This window comes from Aquarana catesbeiana, linkage group LG01 (assembly GCF_042186555.1).
Source record: "Aquarana catesbeiana isolate 2022-GZ linkage group LG01, ASM4218655v1, whole genome shotgun sequence".
NCBI lineage: Eukaryota > Metazoa > Chordata > Amphibia > Anura > Ranidae > Aquarana > Aquarana catesbeiana.
Window position 1 is genome coordinate 61,452,388 of NC_133324.1, and position 15,761 is coordinate 61,468,148.

At 43.6% G+C, this 15,761-nt stretch overlaps 1 protein-coding gene across 2 annotated transcripts in view; it reads right to left on the minus strand.

Moving 5' to 3' along the window:
- The window catches only part of CTIF (cap binding complex dependent translation initiation factor), a 354,845-nt gene that overhangs the window by 167,539 nt on the left and 171,545 nt on the right, over positions 1–15,761 (minus strand). For both annotated transcript variants that reach the window (XM_073619271.1, XM_073619262.1), the window contains exon 8: positions 11,920–11,996. In XM_073619271.1, coding sequence (XP_073475372.1) covers positions 11,920–11,996 — 77 coding nt within the window. The remainder of the gene's footprint in view (positions 1–11,919; positions 11,997–15,761) is intronic.

Consider the following 15,761-nt stretch of genomic DNA (forward strand, 5'->3'; position numbering starts at 1 on the left):
AAAGAACAGCAGTAATTTTACAGTGAAACCCAGGAACAGCTCCCCCTTGTCTTTCGCATAAAAAAAAAAAAAACAACAAACAAAAAAAAAAAAAAAACACAATTTCATGTAACCAGAAACATTCCCAACACCACCTAAATACTACATCAATGTATAGTATGTATCTGCAGACGGGAATGGCTGTTGAAGATAATAACAGGGCCATCATCTATTGGGCACATGCACTGAGCAGACGCAATTAGCTTCTATGGTGTCTCCCGTCTGCAGACGTCGCACGTGTTGGGCCTGTTTGACTGCCATGTTCTCATGGTTCTCATAGTGATGCAGAGCAGCGTTGGATGCAGCCGTATAGTCACCTACACAGCTACACTGTGCAATCACTGCTTTTTACTGTTGAGGATGATGGGAAGACATTCCTGAAAGATGCCAAAATAGACCAAATTAGACCCCCTACTGGACAAAAATCTCTTTTCGCCTTTTTGGAAAAACAAAATGTTTCTTGACCTTGGTTTATCCAGAAAGCATTTGCCCTTGCTCTATTATTATTATCGAAAACTTGTATTGTTTTTATAAAGGGCACGGACATAATTATTCAGTCCTATCCACGTCCTTTTCCCATAATTTACATCAAAATGAATGGGGGCATAACCTCGGCATCAGAGGAAAGCCTTAGTCCATGTTTAAAAGATGACTGCAATGGGAAAAATTGTAAAAATTTGAATTAAAGTAGAATTCTAGCTTACATCCTAAAGAACCTTAAAATTGTCCCTTCCCCTGCCGCCTCCTCCTCCCGTTTATGCTTACTAACCTGTGTAAGCAAGACATGAAAGATGCAATCCCTCTACCTTGTGTCTGCTAGTGGCGGCTGCAGGGGAGAAGAGAGAATATTCCCAACAATGGTAAAGCACGAATCAATGGCGTCACCCTTAAGCCTCGTACAAACGATCGGACTTCCTGACAGGAAATGTGTGCTGACAGTCTGTTGTCGGAAAATCCGACCGTGTGTACCCTCCATCGGACAATTGTTGTCGGATTTTCCGCAGATAAATGTTGGACGGCAGGTTTTAAAATTTTCCGCGAACAAATGTCTGTTGTTGGATTTTCCGAGCGTATGTACACAAGTCCGTCAGTCAAAAAAGTCCAATGTACAAACATGCATGCTCGAAAGCAAGGCTGAGCCAGAAGCGGTCGTTCTTGTAAAGTAGCGTTCGTAATGCAGAATTAACATTTGTGACGCAGCAAATTATGAAATCTCAAAATGCAGCGCACAATTCTCTTCTTCTTTAATGGGATAATAATGAAGCTGCTTTGCTGGTGATACTGATGGAGTTATTGCAAACAAATTTTCAAAGGCTTTTTTTTTCTAGTGATATCAAGAATAATATTATTATGCTTTTTTTTTTTTTTTTTGGTGCAACAGCACCATTATCCTGTAGTTTTTAAGATCAAAGATACAACTATGTTGGTGTCCCTTGTCAATTTTACATTGTATTTTTTTAAATGTAACTGCCTACTCCCAAACTGTCATTTGAAGTAAAACACATAGCCAAGTATTATTCTACACAATTTTTTTTATTGTGCATTAAAAAAAGAAAACAAATAAAATTAGACATGCTATCTGCCAATAGAACTTAACTAAAAAGTGCATTCTATGCATCCAAAAATATAGAAAATATAACAAATCAAATCATTATTATTCAACCAAAAAAATAATGTCAAAGCAATAACTCCAAGGCCAATAATAAATAACACGTTATCTCCTCCGATTCAGCAACATGGCTGGTTGACGAACGGCCGTTCAGAAACGAACTGAAAAGCCCGAATCAACACTCACCAAACTTCTACTAACACGAAATTAGCAGAAGGAGCCCAAAGGGTGGCGCTAAAGAGCTGAAAAACAACGTAGTACGCCACTACGTTCGTATTTGTTGGCTGACAATTCGTTTGTATGCAAGACAAGTTTGGGCCAACGCTCTTCGGACAAAAGTCCACGGTTTTGTTGGCCAACAATCCGATCGTGTGTACGAGGCTTTAGGCTTCAATGGCCAATCCAATGTTGGAGCTCCCTCCGCTCCCCTGCAGCTGTGCTGGCTAGCACTAGGAACTGGGATCACGTGACTGGACAAGAGCAGCCTGAAAATACGTTTATACATCTTTCTTACACAGGTTAGTAAGCACAGGAGGAAGGAGGGACACTTTTAAGACTAGTTAGGGTGTGGGCGGGAATTCCACTTTAAAGTGGTTGCAAATGCTAACTAGAAAGATTATTAATTATACCTACCTATCCTGAATACTGTTTTAAAAGAAAAAAGAAGAAGATCTATGTACAGTGGAACCTTGGATTACGAGCATAATCCGTTCCAGGAGGATGCTTATAATCCAAAGCATTCGCATATCAAAGCGAGTTTCCCCATAGAAGTCAATGAAAACAAAGATAATTCATTCCACGTTGACTTCTATTGACTTCTATTGCATGGCCAGAGGTGGGGGGGGCTGGAGAGACTCGGAAATACTTGGAGACCGCTCGGCTGCACTCGGAAACCCTCGGAAAGACTCGGGAACAGAGTGTTTCCGAGTATTTCTGAGTGTTTCCGGGTATTTACGAACGCCTCTGAGTGTCACCGGCGCCCCCGTGCCTCTGGCCAAATGTGGTACTGCACATCGCAGAGGCTTGAATCCTGCTGTGAGACAACACTCACAAACCAAGTCAGGATTTTTTTTAAATAATTGCTCGTATTGCGAAACGCTCGTTAACCGTGTTACTCGTAATCCGAGGTTCCACTGTACTTACCTTTTATTTAATCTGATCCAGTCATGTGATCTGGCAGCTTTGGTTCCCCTTTGTAAGGGAAAGCTTGACAACAGCTGTTAATTCTGAGAGCCTTGATGTCACCCATAGGCTCTCATTGCTGCTTTGTTGTCAGCGCTCCCTCCTCTCCCCTGCAGCAGCCATTCACTGACAAAAGGGAGCCAGAGCTGCTGGCTCACGTGACAAGACCGAATTTAAAAAAAAAGGTAAATATGCAGATCTTTTTTATACAGAGTATGTAAGGAGAGGTAGAATGAGGGGGATGGCATTTTCAAGAACAGTTAGGTTAGCCTTATTCTTCTCATTAAATATACAAAAAAGCATTTTGTTATATCTGTTCAAAAAGTGCAAATAATACCCGCTGATGCAATCAGATGCCCAGTGAGCAAATTTCCTGCAGTCACTGTATCTAAGGACTAGTAAGCTGCAATATATACATTTTTGTTCTGGAGTTAGTGTCGGTTCACACCAGCGCGATGTCAGACATCGCATGTGATTTGCACTGCACTGCAAATCACATGCAATTGTCTGTGGGATGCAAATTCAGCCATACAGATTGTATGGCTGAATTTGAATTGCATTTGGACCAAAATCGCACAGGACCCTTTTTTTGGTCCGCACCAGAATCAGATCGCATGGGTGTTCAAACCCATGCCATCCAATTCCTGTCCAAATTGACAGTTTGAACTGCGATATGCGAACCGATCTGAGGGTCATTAACTTTCTATTGACACCCCAGCGGTTTGCATAGGGCAGTGTGAATTGCCGGCAGGCGACATGCGATGCGGGAACCCGTACTGGATTCGCACGGGTTCTCGCATTGCAGCAGTGGGAACCAGCCCTTAGGCCTCATTCCCATGAGGCGGATCCGCTCAGCGGAGTCCGCCAGCTCAGCAGGAGGTCACTCCGTTGATCTCCACTGAGCCGGGGGATGACAGGTCCGTCTCTGCTCTCTGAGCGGGGAGGAGGCCTGTCAGAGCGCCACTGATTCCTATTAAGAGAGATCAGATGTAAACGGACAGCATGTCCGTTTTCATCAGATCTCATCCGATAAGACGGATGGCGAACGTATCGCCATACGTCTGATTTTAGCGCATCGGACGGCAGACAGGTGTCAGCAGACACATCTCCACTGACATCCGTCTCCCCATAGGAGTCAATGGATGGCCTTAAAAACGGACAGGCGGATCCGAGCGGGCTTGCCGTTTGAAAGGGGCCTTAAGATATTCTTTATTTTTTTTCCCTTCCTCACAACAGTGTTCAGACCTGCAGATTGGCTGCTCAATCCCAAGTACTGCATTATGTGCACCATGGGAGGAGGTTACATGCTTCCCTATACGTCAAAGGACTGAATTTCCTCAGCGGTGGGGGAGCACACTGAGGGTAAGTATTGGCAGGGTGGTGGTGAAGGGGGTCAATTGCTCCCCTGTACCTCAAAGGGCTGTGAATTTCCTCAACGGTATGGAAACACTATGGGGGTGAGTTTTGGTGGATGGTGGTCTAGGGGGTCACGTGTTCCCCTATACCTCAAAGGACTGAGAATTTCCTCAACGGTAGGAGAACCCATTGAAGGTGGGTATTGGTGGGTGGTAGTTTAGGAGTCACGTTTCCCTATACCTCAAAGGACTGTGAATTTCCTCAGCCATTGGGGGGAGCACATTGAAGGTGAGTATTGGCAGGTGGTAGTGTAGGGCGTCACATGTTCCCCTATACCTCAAAGGACTGAATTTCCTTGACATAGGTGAACACATTGAAGAGAAGTATTGGCAGGTGGTGGTGTAGGTAGTCACATGTACCCCTGTGAATTTCCTTGATGTAGGTGAACACATTGAAGAGAAGTATTAGCAGGTGGTGGTGGTGTAGTCACATGGTCCCCTTTACGATAAAGGACTGAATTTCCTCAGCGGTAGGGGAGTTCATTGAAGGTGAATATCGGTGGGTGTGGGGAGTATTGTTTTTGGAAAAGAACATGTCCCTTCATCCTGAACACATAAGTGATCGATTCTTTTGGAGGCCATAAAATTCCAGATCAATCCAAAACAACATTTTGTTAGACTCACTTCAAATTCATTGTAGGTTTTCCTTCCAGACAGCACAGCAGTTATATTGTTAGGACGTGGTCCATGCAGCACTGGTGTTCTGGCTTCAGGTCCTACCTGCATGTAGTTGGTATGTTCTCCCCAAACTTTACTCCCACAACCCACAGAAAACTGAAAATCCATGGCAATTATCTGATCACCAGAGTCAGGTTTGCTCTTGAAGATTCACTTCTGGCTTGCAGAGTGTGCAGTGGGTCCAGTTTCCTTCCAGAACTCCAGCCACACTCAGAAACAAGCACAATGTAAAATGGCGGCAAGGCATGTGGTCTTATGGGGGCGCTCGTCACAACAGTGAAAATGGAAACTGTTTTATGTCACAATGATGTGATTTGTCTTCAATATACTGTAACACTACCTAAAACATTGACCCTATATAAAAATGGGAAATAAAAACATTCACGCAGAAGGAAAATTAAACTATTTCTATGTCAATCCTTCCACGCGCCAGTCACTGCACAATGCTTCTTTTACCCAATGACTAAAACCAGCCTGAGCACACATGCTGCACCCCCATATACTGTCACCGCTGAACCTGTTTTCTGTCAGCCCCACGCATCTGCTGAAAGAAGGACCTGGGGCCTGTCCAGATCATGTGTGCAACAGAATGGCTCTAAACAAGCTCCTTTAATCATGTGGAGGAATAAAATGAGTTACGAGCACAAATTTAACTTATAAAGGAAGAAAGTTCCTCTTTACGGGACGTGTGCAGATCTTGGGTAATTAGGAGCATGTGTCTTGCCTGACACAACCAGGATTGTCCTCACGTTGTGTGCTTGAGGCGTCCACACTGCAGGATGGGAAGTGAGCGCCAGTGATTTTTTTTTGTAGCTTAGATATGTGAATGGTTAGATTTTAGTTACATGTGTTGTGTTTGGAAGATGAGCCCCCCTACTGATATGCAAATTAACCTGTTGGACTGGTTTATGAGCTCAGCACAGAAAGTGAGGCTACAGGAATTTACGTAGCAGGAAATAGGGGGAGGCGAATAGGACATGCTCTCAAACAAACACAGAGTTGTCCTGGAAGACAAAGACTTGTTCTGAAGACAGAGGATGGCTCTATAATGACTTAACACCAAGGAAGGTCTGTACTAGTCAGAAGAAACTTCATCTGACGCTTTTGTCTGATTTCCTGTAACTGTTTGCAGAGTAAGCCTGGGTCCTCGTTGCCTATGGAGAACGTGAGCCTGCTCTAACCTGGGCAAACTTCCTAGCGTATTCCTATTGTATACAAATTATTCCTGCTCATTTGCTAGGAAGGATAGTTAGTGTTTGTTCATGCTTGTATGTATATCTACCAATCCTGTATTCCTAATAGTTTGTATGTACAGCATTTTCATTTAGTAAGGCATTTTAATACACTGCAGAGAATTTTTCTAAGCTTCCTGGCTTATAACGCAAACTCACCTTACTAGACACCAAGCAAAACACTTCTAATGTCAGAGCCTTCACCAAGGAAAAACGGGAACAGCACAGTAGTGACATCACCAAATCTCAAGACTAGGGGTGAGAAGCAGCAGTGCCTTAGATCTCATACAGGAGATATACAGCTTTGAAAGGGAACATTTTCCAGGGATCTGCTCAGCACAAATAACATTCTCTATAAGGTTGCAAATCTTTTGAGTTCAGTTTCATGGCATACTATGACATTTTGGACAATAGTGTACCTCCAACCATGTGCTAACAGTTTGGGAAAGGCTCCTTCCTTTTGAGCATGCCTGAACCCCTGTAAACAATGCCAGCTTCATAAAGACATGGCTTAACCAGTTTGGTGTGGAGAAATGCAGTAACCTCAACCCTACTGAACACCTTTGGGATGAAATGGAGCGATGTTTGTGATCTAAGTCTCCAGGACATTGCAAAATCTTGTGGAAAGCCTTCCTAGATGAGTGAAGGCTGTTACAGCCGCAAAAGGGTGGCCAACTTTATATTAAAACTCATGGGTTTTAGAATGCGATGTCCAACAGACTCATATAGATGTAATGGTTAGGTGTCCACAAACCTTTGGTCATATAGTATATAGTAGTAGTCAATAATGTCCAATGAGTACAGCAAGTACATTCATCCACTTAAATATGTACAGCGATAGTAGTAATCAATTACACAATGCCTAAAGTTTACCTTGGGCCAACTGTTTACATTGTGAACAGTGTGGAGAAAGAGTTAGAACTTCTGTAAGGTTTTTACCGCTCCAACAGTGAGGTTTCATCTCAACGGTTGTCACCATGAAAGGAAGTTCGGAAAATCTTCATATGGAACACAAAGTGGAGTCTCCTTTTAAGGCCTCATGCACACTGGACGTTATAAAAAAAAAGCCAGTAGCTTTAACTGTAGAAAGCTGTAGACATAGTTTTTCAGTGTTTTTGCAGTAGCGTTTTTCAGTGTTTTCTAGAAATTGCATTATTTTGGGGCTTTTTTTCTACAAAATTATACTCCCACAAAAGCTTATGGCTCAAAAACGCAAATCAACGCAGAATTGCCACATTTTTTGGCATTTTTCAGCTTTTTTCACAGTTCGAGCATTTTTACAGCTGAAAAACTCCTCTCAAAACCCACTAGTTCTGGGGGGTTTTCCAGCCAGAAAACTCCCGTGCCAAAAAACTGCTGATAACTGCCTATGTGTACATGGACACATAGAATAACATGCTAGGGAGTTTATTGGCTGCCGAAAAAAATCCCTGAAGCCAAAAACAGCAGCTGCAAAAATGTTCATTGTGCATGAGGCCTAAAGGAACCAACATTACAACCTACTTCAGGGCCTATTAAGCCACGGCCTTACTTTAAGGCTGTACTGGATTCCAGCATTGGCTGATGTTTTTATTTATTTTACCAATAAAAAAAGGACATTCACGTTGACAGGAACAGTCAACCTCTTAAAGTGGAACTCTGATCAAATGCTGCAATCTCAACATATGTCCTACCGACTCTTAGAGCCCTTTCACACTTGTGCGACCGGAAAGTGCTGCGACTTGAAGCAATGCCTGTGTTATCTTGAGGTCTATGGACCTTAAGTCGCATCAAAGTCGGACCAAAGTAGTGCAGGGACTACCTTTGAAATCGCACAGATATTAACGGTACTCATTGGAAATCATGGGGCACGACTTGTCATGCGACTTTGCAGTCCAAAGTCGCAAGACAAGTCACACAAGTGTGGAAGGGGCCTTACAGCTGCAAGCATCCTTTATGAGCAATGGTTTTAAACCATCCGATTAGTAACTGTAGTAAAGCCAAGATTGGCTGCTGAATATCTGCCTCCGTAAGCTGGCCATACACTGCCCCAACTGTGGATGAATCCGCAGGAAATTCAAGCCGTGTGTGGCCCTGCCTGCACCACTCTACTTGGCAAAAGCCAATTGTTCAATCAACTTTTGTTGAAGGAACTGGTTAGAAAACTGTTGACTAATCAGTGTCTGCATCCATTTAAATGCAGGCGTTGCTCGTGCATTCTGATAACCGGCAGTGCTGGCTATCAGAATACAATAGCTGAATTGGAAGATCCATCAATGCTGTTCTTATCTTGCGGACTGAACTAGAAATCTATACGTGTGAGACCAACTTACAGTGGAATTCCACTAACTCCAAAGCTACTCTCTGCCGCATTCTAAGCCTAACCTATCTAGCCCTGTAAAGCAAAAATCGCTGTACTTACCTGCGGCAGCACCGGTCCCGCGTTGAGCTGTCAGTGGCAGCTCCAGTGTGTAGACGGGTGCAGGAGAGGCAGCCAACAGAAGCCCTATAGTAACTCTATGGGTGACGTCACTTCCCAGGCATTTCACAGCCATTGTCGGTCCTCTCCTGCACACAACATTCACCGCTGGAGACTGGACCGTAACGGCTGCAGAACATATAGCATATAGCTATTTTTGCTTTACAGGGTTAGATAGATTAGGCTTAGAATGTGGCAGAGAGTAGGTTTAGCATTAGTTAGGATTTGACTGGAATTCCACTTTAAGGGTCGGTTCACACTAGGACGACTTGTCAGGCGACTTAGCCGCCTGACAAGTAGCGTCCCGTTCTGTACAATGGAACTGTTCTTGCGTCGCTCCAACTTAGAAAAAGGTTCCTGTACTACTTTGGGGGTGACTTGAGGCGACTTGCATAGACTTCTATATAGAAGTCGTTTTGCAAGTCGCCGCCCCTGTCGTGTCCAGGTCGCCTGAGGCAGTCGCGATGCCTCAGTGTGAACCGGGGCTAAGGCCTCATGTACACTGCTGCTGGTAAACGGACATTTAGGAGCAGTTGGGCATTTTTTTCAGCTGCCCCTGGAACTCTCCTCTATGTTATCTTATCAGTACATGTACACAGGGTTGTTTATAGTCCTTTCTAGGCAGTTGAGTTTAGAAGCAATTTTTGGGAAGCAAAAAAATGCGTTCGGGACAGATGTTCAGTGGCATTTGAAACGCTAAACGCCTGTAACAGCGTGTAAAAAGGGTTACTTGCATTTAGCCGCGTTTCTTTTTTTTTTTTTTTTTTTATTATTGACAGAAAAAAAAAAAACACTTCTAAACGCAAACACGGCTAAACGTGGTATGTAAACGCGGCAAAACGGACGTTTTTAATCACCTCCCACTGTACGTATACGGCCGGGTGGGCGCTAACTCCTTCTGAGGGGACATTCAGGAACGTCCCCTCAGAAGGAGGGGACAGTTGCTAGGCGATCGGCTCTCCTCTCCTCACACGGAAGTTGTCAGTGAGGAGAGGGGATCGCTGCAGCCAGCCGGTGATCAGTGGGTATGGGCTGTTTTTTACAGCTTTTTACACACTGATCACCGGCCCAGTGTCCCCACAAAATGTTGAATCACAATGTCCCCAAAATACCATGTGTCCCTACACATGCCACCACACAATAAAAACACCTGACCCCCACATATGTAACAGTAAAATCATATGTCCCAATGATCATCTGCATATATGTCCATGATCATCTGCGCACATCTGTACATGATCATCTGCGTACATATGTCCGTGATCACACAAACCAATTATTATACACTTAATGGGATTTTTTTTTTAACCAAAGACATGTAGCAGAATACATTTTGCCCTAAATTTATGACAAAATTAGATTTTATTGGATTTCTTTTAACCTCCCTGGCGGTATGATTATTTTGGATTTTAGGTGCTGAAAGTGGTACAATTATTTTGCATGGAAATTTGGCGTTTTATATTGTAGGCCTGTAATTCTTAACAATAACACACTTAAATCTGTTCAAACAAGAGTCTAGTAGACATCCCGGGTATGATGAAGTTTGAAACACAAAATCATAAATTATAATATAATAAATAAAGATAAATAATTTTAAAAAATAATAATAAAATAATAATAAAATTAATTTCCGCACGATTCACTATCGCTCAATTCTGCAAGTGTTCTAATTTACTATCGCTGTTTTCTAGCTGGTCTAAAGCCACTTTTGACGTAAAATGACACTTTTTGGTTGCTATGGACAATCTCCAGTTTCCAGGCAGGAAGAACAGTATATATAATATAAAACTGCATGCAGGGCATTGGACAAAGCACTGGGGACAAAAGGGATGTAAAATGATTTCATACAGTACTGTAATCTGTAAGATTACAGTACTGAATGTGTTATGATTTTTACATTTTTTTTAATTTTCTGCCAGGCTCCGCCCCCGTGCGTCGCGATGCTCGCAGGAAACGGAGCCTAGCACAGAGAGGCTTCGGAGGAGGACAGAGCCCGCAGACACCGCGGGGGGGACAACGCAGGATCCTGGGAACAAGGTAAGTAACACTGCACCAGGATCCTGAGATGTAATCCCAAGTGTGGCTCTGGGTTACCGCTAATGGTGCTGAAATTTAACCCCGAGCCACACTCGGGAAAACCGTCAGGGAGGCTACAACAGAAAGTAGAAAAAATATATATTTTTTTAATTTTCCGCTCTTTTTTTCTGCTTATATCGCAAAAAATAAAATACAGATTTGTAAATAAATACCACCAAAAGAAAGCTCTATTTGTGTGAACAAAATGATAACAATTTCATTTGGGTACAGTGTTGCATGACCGCACAATTCTTATTGAAGGTGCAAGAGCGCTGAAAGCTGAAAACTGGCCTGGGAAGGAAGGGAGTGAAAGTGCCCGGAAGTGGTTAAGAGTCTTTTACCATCTGTCAAGTAAAATCGTTCAGGAGAGGTTGTGAAACGTCCCATGTACATTAAGCCTAATGCCCCGTACACACGGTCGGACTTTGTTCGGACATTCCGACAACAAAATCCATGGATTTTTTCCGACGGATGTTGGCTCAAACTTGTCTTGCATACACACGGTCACACAAAGTTGTCGGAAAATCCGATCGTTTTAAACGCGGTGACGTAAAACACGTACGTCGGGACTATAAATGGGGCAGTGGCCAATAGCTTTCATCTCTTTATTTATTCTGAGCATGCGTGGCACTTTGTCCGTCGGATTTGTGTACACACGATTGGAATTTCCGACAACGGATTTTGTCGTCGGAAAATTTTATCTCCTGCTCTCCAACTTTGTGTGTCGGAAAATCCGATGGAAAATGTCCGATGGAGCCCACACACAGTCGGAATTTCCGACAACACGCTCCGATCGGACATTTTCCATCGGAAAATCCGACCGTGTGTACGGGGCATTAGGCTGGCCATACATGTTCAATTTTCCTTTAGATTTACCTTAAAACTATGTAGTGCAAGGGATTGTCTAATTGGATACAATGGAAAGTTAAGTTTTGACCTTATATTATATGGTTTTTGGTAAATCTAAAAAGGAATAGTGTACAAGTGGACTGAACATGCAAGGCCAGCCTCTCCGACATTGAAAAGACAGCAGAACCCCAATGAAGCCATCACATTCGTCCCCTCCTAGAAGTGCGTTTACATTGTTAGACTGACAGCACAGACTGGCCCACGGTGCTACACTTCACTCTCCTTGTTTGATATTTGTCCGGAGTTGCGATTTATCTGCAGGTAAAAATCCCCTTTAAAATTCGTCCAATCAGACATTCAACAACACAATTCAACCCTTACCGCCTGTCGTTTCTTCTCCTCCGGAATAACTTTTTGGTTTGTGCGATCTCGGCTTCGTTCGGCAGCGGGTGATAACCCTGGAGGGGGGGAGATCAGGAAAAAAAAATGGCAGTTAAACTTCTGTGAAAACTTTGTTAGCAAAACAACATGCCCTGCAGTGACACCAGAAACGAGAGTCTGTATGTCGCAATGAGAAAAACATGCGAAAGACAAAACGTAAAGATTCAATAGGGAAAAAAAACACGGCACTGACATGAAGACCTTGTGAGGACATGCAATAAATAGGTTACCAAGGTAACGTTGGTCTGCGCCGACGACAGCTCACCTTGGCGTTTAGCTTTCCTCTTAGGCCTATGAATAGAATTACAATCTTTTGCGGCTGTATTACGCACACAGCGCTTTTAGAATTTGCAAACAAAGAGACCTGTATTGTGTATTAGACAATGCCGCATGAGAGCCGTGTTTACAACAAAGTCGCAATTAACTTAGTTAAACTTCCACATGAAGGTTTCCGATGCGACAAGTTTTTAAAGTATCGTCAAGCTATCCCCAAAAACGTATTCAATTTATTGATATTATAAAGAAAAACTTTGCTATTAAACTGTACTTCCCCCACAAACGCTGCAAAAGAAGAACGTAAAATACTTTCCCGATACCTGCACCGACCAACGCCGCTTTTGGGAGCGTCACCCTCCTGCGTCTTCTGTGCTTTCTCCAGCTGACCCCTTCATTACTACAGGAGAATGTAATGATGTCTGGGGTCGAAGGGAGGACCCATTGAGTGCAGAACGGGACACAAGTGAACTTCGGACGCCGATGTCTCCTTACTGGAACGGTATTTGGCAGAGTGGGCAGCAGGAGAGATATAGGCAGGCCATAGACGGGTGCAAATTTCTTTCCTGCAACCACAGGTTTGCACGGTGCCTCCATCAACATAGACAATGCAATTCCTCCTGCCTGAGCCATTGTCTGCGATTATTGCTATAGCAGCCACTAGCGATAAAAGCAAGTGAATCCAGCAGTCCGGTTGTGTCAAGTGAATCGATTGACTTGGTATATTCAGCCTGCCCACACACGGTTCCAATCTCGGCTGGTTCCTGCTGAACCGGCCGAGATTCGAACCATCTATGGCCGGGCCTTACTTACTTTCATCAACACAGGGTGGCTTTTTAAAATTTAAAAAGATGCCAACAGGCAGGCTTTCTATTAGGGTTGCACCGATACTAGTATCGGTGCTGATACCGAGTATTTGCACAAGTATCGGTACTCGTACAAATGCAACGATACCTGAAACCGATACTTTCAGGCTCGGTTCTTTGAGCTGTCAGTGGGTCTCCCGAGCGTTAAAGTCGTCCGGTAATTGGAGCTGTCAAAAAAAAAAAGAAAAGCAGCCGGCAGTGTTTATTAACAACATTGCTCAGCCCTGAAACACTAAAATAAAAAGAAACATTGTTTCTTTTTGTATATTTCTGTTTCTTCATCTGCAGATCAAAGTGATGAACAAATGTTCCTCTGTTTAACCCAGGGGTCTCAAACTGGTGGCCCTCCAGCTGTTGAGAAACTACAAGTCCCATGAGGCATTGCAAGGCTGACAGTTACAAGCATGACTCCCACAGGCAAAGGCATGATGGGACTTGTAGTTTCGCAACAGTTGGTGGGCCGCCAGTTTGAGACCCCTGGTTTAACCCCTTAATAAACCCTTAATTTACGCTAATCAGCCTTATTGAACTCCCTATTCTCCTCCATTTAATTATTATTTTCCTGCTTTTTTTCTTTTGTTCACGTTTAGTTTATAAACAATAAACAATTAAAACTTTTTTTTTTTGTTTGCTTTGTTAGTGAATATTTTTACACATATATATTGACATATATTTATACATTTCACATTGAAAAGGCGCTAAATTAAAAAAAAAATCAATTTATTTCATTTGTAAATAACTTTTCAATGCTTTGTACCATTTCTGACAGCTGAAGTTAAAGCAAAAAACAGTTGCGGTATGTATCGGTAATTGGTATCGGCGAGTACTAAAAAAAGAAAAAAAAAAAAAGTATCGGTACTTGTACTCCTTTTTAAAAAAGGGTATCGGTACATCCCTACTTTCTATCGCAGAAAGGACATAGTCTGGGGAATTTAAAACAGCCCTAAAGGCACTTCTCTGGCAGTAGTTCCCTTTAGAACTACCTTCGCCCAATTCAGGCAAGCATTGGTGCCAGTGTTGGTATCATTACTGACACGTTTGGCAAATTCAGATAGTTCCTGCTCCCGCCAATTTAGGAATCTGTAGCTAAGGCAGAGACCAATTCTAAAGCCGGCCATACACAGTTTGTATCTCGGCCGGTTCAGCAGGAATCAGCTGAGATTCGAACCATTAATGGGCAGGCTGAATAAACCAAGTTGATCAATCGGGTACAACCAGCCTGCCATATTTGCTTCCGATTATCGCAAGTGGCTGCTATGGCTGCTAGCGATAATCACTGTTTTCTCCCGGAGGGGACGGCTTCCCCTGCCCGCCCTCCCACCAGGAGAAGACAACTGCTGATTCCCGTGTCAGCACTGTCGGTGTTGATGGGCTAATCGTGCAAATATCTTTCCTGCAACTCATGGTTGCAGGAAATAAATTTGCACCTTGTATGGCTGGCCCTAAAGAATTACCGCATGGTCTCAGATTAGGACACCGGTTCTAAAGGCAAAATGTTTATTTATTCATTTATTTTACCTTAAAGCAGATCTTCACCCTCTAAGCATGTTGCCTCTTACCCACCCTCCCCCTCTGCTGCACAAATTTGGCATTCTTCTGGCGCATAATCAGGAAGCCGCCAGCTAACCCTTGATGTCACAGAAGATGGTGGCGCGGGACTGGGGGTGGTTTTGCAGGAAAGAAGCAGATCTCTGCAGGACAACGCTGGATCCACTGGGCGGGTAAGTATCTTAAATGGGCAGGACTTGCAACCTGGTAAATAGGGGTAAAAAAAAAAAAAGGGGGGAAGGGGGGCTAGGGAGCGTGAAGATCCACTATAACGCATTCTCTGCATTAAGGTAAAAAACCTTCTGCATGCAGCACAGGCTCTTCCCCTCCTCATTGGCTCAGAGACAGCAACAGGATACATTGGCTCCTGCTGCTGCCATTCACAGTCAGTGAGGAGGGCGTGGGGGGTGGGGCAGAACCACGCTGTGTGTGTGTCAATGAACACACAGAGTGGGGCTCGGGAAACAGCATGCATGAGTGCCCCCACAGCAAGCAGCTTTCTATGGGAGCACTCAGTGGAGAGGGAGAGCCAGGAGCACCGGTGGGGACCCAAGAGGAGAAATAGGGGTGCTCTTTGTACAGAGCAAGCAAGCATGCCTTTTTTTTTATAAAAAAAACAACTGAGCATTTACAAATCAGACCAACCCTGGGCTGGAGTACAGAGGTACACCAGTACTCAGAGAGGGCGGTGCCTGTGTCAGGAAGCTGTCATGTATGTGCGAACTTCACACACTGTGCCGGATCACCGGCCCCATTCGACTGTCAGCTGGGAGATTCCCCGGTCGAAAGCCAAATGTAAATGGGGGATACAGGTGATGTCATTACCCAAATATAGGCAACACCCATAAATAGGAAAAGTTCCCGTGGGGTTTTGAGTTGCAGCAACAAAATACAAATTTTAGAAAAATATATACTTTTATTTACAAAAATAGTTGAATCAAAGAGACATTTGTTAAAATTAAAACATGACACTCCCCCTTTGAAGCTGAGGTGGGGGTGTCTTGCCGCACTGATTGGATTCTCTGGCAGCTCATGGGTACAGCGATCAGGAGGTTTCTCTCAGCCGTGATTGGTAAATATATTTAAACTATTCAT